Below are 3,833 nucleotides of genomic sequence, written 5' to 3'. Positions count from 1 at the left end.
CCATCTTAACAAGAACCAAACCTTCTAGCAAGAACATCAACTACCCCAAATCTGGTAAACAAAATTTCCAGGACAAGAACATGCAAATCGGGTCTGACCGCCACCAAAAGAAAAAAAAAAAAAGAGAAAAAAAAAATGCAGCAAGAGCTTCTCTGCAAGCACCTTCTGCTGCGAATTTGCAGCTTATTCCATATAGACAGCTATTCAAATAAAAACCCATCAATCAAACTCACACAAACCCCCACGTTCTTATCCCCCAAAACCCAAGTGAAGCCCACAAATTTCTTAACCAAAACAGAAGTATAACTCAAACTTCCTCAAATACAAACTCAGACATGAAACCGAAAGTGTTGGATGAAACGCTACAAAGGACAGATGGCTCTTGGGTTAAAACAAATTTTAGAAACCAAATGATGACAAAAGCAGACCTTCAGACATGGCTATGCCTGGAATATAGGTAAACAGCGAAGAAAAGAAACAACTTCAGCCTGTGAAATAAAGCATATTTTTGTGAACAATTTTCTTTTTCTGACAAATTTTAATACTAAAATGTCAAAAAAATAAAAATTAAGATACTAATGAGCCAAAATGAATAATAATTATCATTTAATCCATAAAAATGAAAATAATAATAGATAAAGCTAAATTAAAAATTTGGTATCTAAAATGCTAAAAAATGTCTAAAAACAAAATCATTAGATTAATAAATAAAAATAGATAATAATTATCAATAAAAATAAAAATAAAATGAAATAAAGATAAATTAAAATTTTGGTATCTACAACAGGATCACCAGCATGGACAAATGCAATATTCTTATAATCAGTGGGAAGAAACCTTTGCCCGTGAATATAATCAGCACATTTGTATTGGCTCTCCCAAGAATTCTAATTATGAGTATTGATGGAACAAAAGTTAATGTTTTCCTGTGATTCCATGTTCTATTTTTGGTAATTTTGGTTTTTTAGACTCTTTTGGTTGCTTAGATAAGTAAAATTTTGGTACTCAGAATGAGTATTTTGTGTGTGTGTGTGTGTGTGTATTTTTGGTGTGGTTTGTTTAGCAAGAACTTGATTCTATTATTTTTCACCTACAAGTTGGTCGTGCTTCAAATTGAGAGGTTTGCTTCGTTATTGTTACTATTAAAAATCATTAGTATTATCAAGCTCTTGAATTCACGGTCCTTGTGTTCTTGGAATATAAATTACATGATTTATTTTTCAATATGGGATGCGAACATCCTATAACACTATAACATCAAAATACATAATCTTATATCTGGACAAATTGAATCTTGTCTTTTCCACGATGAGCTTTTGAGTAAAAATGTGTTGCGTACTCCGAGTAGAGACACTCTTTATAGAGTGGTTCTTCTCCGGTGCTCTCAAGCACTTCTTCAAAAGGTCCGATAATTGCACAAGGTGTTGGACCTGCAAAAAATGGCATTGAAATCCTATTGTGATTTTTACTAACAGTCACAAAATGCTCGATACTCTTGTAGCGCCCATTGCTCATGATTTCTAGAGCATCACCAACATTTATCACTAAAGCTCCATTTATTGGAGCGACATGTATCCACGGATCACTTTCTGATTTCCGAACCCAAAGACCTCCGATCACACCTTGAGGAAGGATAGTGATAGTTGATGAGTCGGAGTGACGGCCTATGCCAATAGCAAGCTCAGGTTGGGGACATTTTGGATAATAATTTAAATTGACTCTTTTTGTCCCCATAAGCATTGAGTGTTTTGTTTCTTCAATCTCTTTCACATTCAACCGCTTCAGGAGGATTTTTAGTAACTTTTTAGTAAGTACTTCGCATGATTTTATATATTCCAACACTTCTTTCCTGAAACCCAACAAAAAGGACAACTTTATATAAGAATTATTAGGGCAATATCTAATAATATACTGCCAAATTGTGATTGTAAAATCTATATGAAAAATCATTTAGAAATTTACTTTTTTTGAAGTAAAGGAATCCAAATGAGTAAGTTCAAGAATCCAATACCATGAGAGGCAAAGAGGTAAAGTATATAGGAAAAGTTTCCATTCTATGTATAATACCTGCAAATTGGAGGCCAAAGCCCCAAGGCCTCTTCATCAGAAACATATGTAAATGTAAGTTTGTCATGCCACTCATGAATCTTCTCAATTTCTGGGAGAAAGCTTGTTCGAAGAGAAACATTTTTGCTTGGAGAGTTGTTTATGGTATATTTCAATTTCTCAGTTGGTGGCCATTCAAAGAATTCACGAGCTGCATTCCTTAAATTTGAAAGTACCTCAGTAGAAATCCCATGATTAACAAGTCGGATCAATCCCCATTCCTCCGCTGCATCACACACCATATTCTCAATGTTAGGGTCACTCCAATTTGATATATCGATCACGGGTACGTATTCTTCCAAAGTATTGTCAACATTGAACCGTTCTTCAAGTGGTTGAATGAATTCCTGTGGCAGAATTTCAAGGTCCATTTCAGACAGGCCCTTGACCCCATGACCTTCATTTATTAGTGCTTTGATATTATTTGAATTCAAAGCAATTGCCGTCTTTTTCGAATCGGCCATTGGAATTTATAAAGCTAGAATGGTACTCGTCACTAGCTTATCTGCAAATGAATAGTAATTGCTTCAGAAGTTGTAGATAGTCAAGTTTTAGTTATTAACAATGACCCATAGTGAATAATGATTAATCACCGGTGAGTCCCAAATGTAGCTGGAGTTATAACTCCATTGTAAAGTTATATTGCAAATCAATAAAAAGTGACATTTTCCCCAAAAAAAAAAAAAGCACCACAGCACTTACCAAACCGTCAATGTCTAAAAATGTCTGTTCCTTTTTCACTTGCAAGAGCCTATTTGGACCTGTTAAGAGACACACAAGTTAAAAAATAATAGTTAAAAAATATTAGTCATGACAAAAGCAGACCTTCAGACATGGCTATGCCTGGAATATAGGTAAACAGCGAAGAAAAGAAACAACTTCAGCCTGTGAAATGCAAGTGAACGCAAGAAAACAGCATGCTGTCTCTCATCTTTCGGCTACATTCACAGGCTATGAATTTCGGGGTTTTCATGTCAAGAGATTCAAACAAGTACCAAACTTTACTCTAGCAATCAAGCCACAGTATTTCAACATTTAAGCATGAGTAAGAGCCCAGAATCTCTGGTTACGCAGACCAGGTTTCATATGGAATGGAAGTGGACAAGAAAGAAAAAAAAAAAAAAGAAAAGATTGAAGACTACCTATTCACCGCCTTTGGATCTGAAGCTCAGCTTGAGTTTGATGAAGAATCAACCCAGGCTTTGATGGAGAAACCTTGCCGTAGCTTTCTTACAACCTCAGCCGCAAAGTTCTTCCCTTTTCTCTTAGTTTCTCCTCTGCTTACTCTCAGTTACGAACCCTTGCTTGCTGTTTCTCCTCCTCTCTCAGCCCGTCACTGCCCCCAGCCCCGTATGGTCGTTTATTTATAGAATGTTGAACGCACGATTTGTGTTCACAAGGAATTCATGAAAAAACTGTCCTATGTCCCAGGACCTGCTCGGTGCATGCTGTTTGGCAGTCTTGTGAACGGTGAACCCATTAAAGTGACATGAGGAAGTTTTAGTAAGTCATCAATTCCTCAATAAAGGAGCCTTGTAACATCTGTAACCTGATTCCAACCATATAACGATATATATTTTTGTCTTCTAATTAAAAGATTATATGTTTAATATTTTTAATTAATGAAGTTTACTATACACTGTTTAAGAAAGCCTTTGAATAGTCTTAATTGAATCAATTCCACTCATGACGATCTCTGTCTTCTTGTTTAAATGGCCCACATTTGC

The 3,833-nt window shown here is 35.5% G+C and overlaps 1 protein-coding gene across 1 annotated transcript; it reads right to left on the bottom strand.

Moving 5' to 3' along the window:
- Positions 1-1,272: 1,272 nt before the first annotated feature.
- Positions 1,273-2,570, bottom strand: LOC113720225 (bi-functional coumaroyl CoA and feruloyl CoA ortho-hydroxylase F6H2-1-1-like). Its single transcript, XM_027245166.1, has 2 exons — positions 2,068-2,570; positions 1,273-1,849 (listed from the first exon to the last, which is right to left on the bottom strand). The coding sequence occupies exons 1-2, from the start codon at positions 2,568-2,570 to the stop codon at positions 1,273-1,275; spliced, it is 1,080 nt and encodes a 359-aa protein (XP_027100967.1).
- Between the last annotated feature and the right edge of the window lie 1,263 nt (positions 2,571-3,833).

Source organism: Coffea arabica, chromosome 3e (genome assembly GCF_036785885.1).
Source record: "Coffea arabica cultivar ET-39 chromosome 3e, Coffea Arabica ET-39 HiFi, whole genome shotgun sequence".
Lineage (NCBI taxonomy): Eukaryota > Viridiplantae > Streptophyta > Magnoliopsida > Gentianales > Rubiaceae > Coffea > Coffea arabica.
Note: the sequence above shows the minus strand (reverse complement) of the source record. Positions and strands in the feature narration are given on the sequence as shown.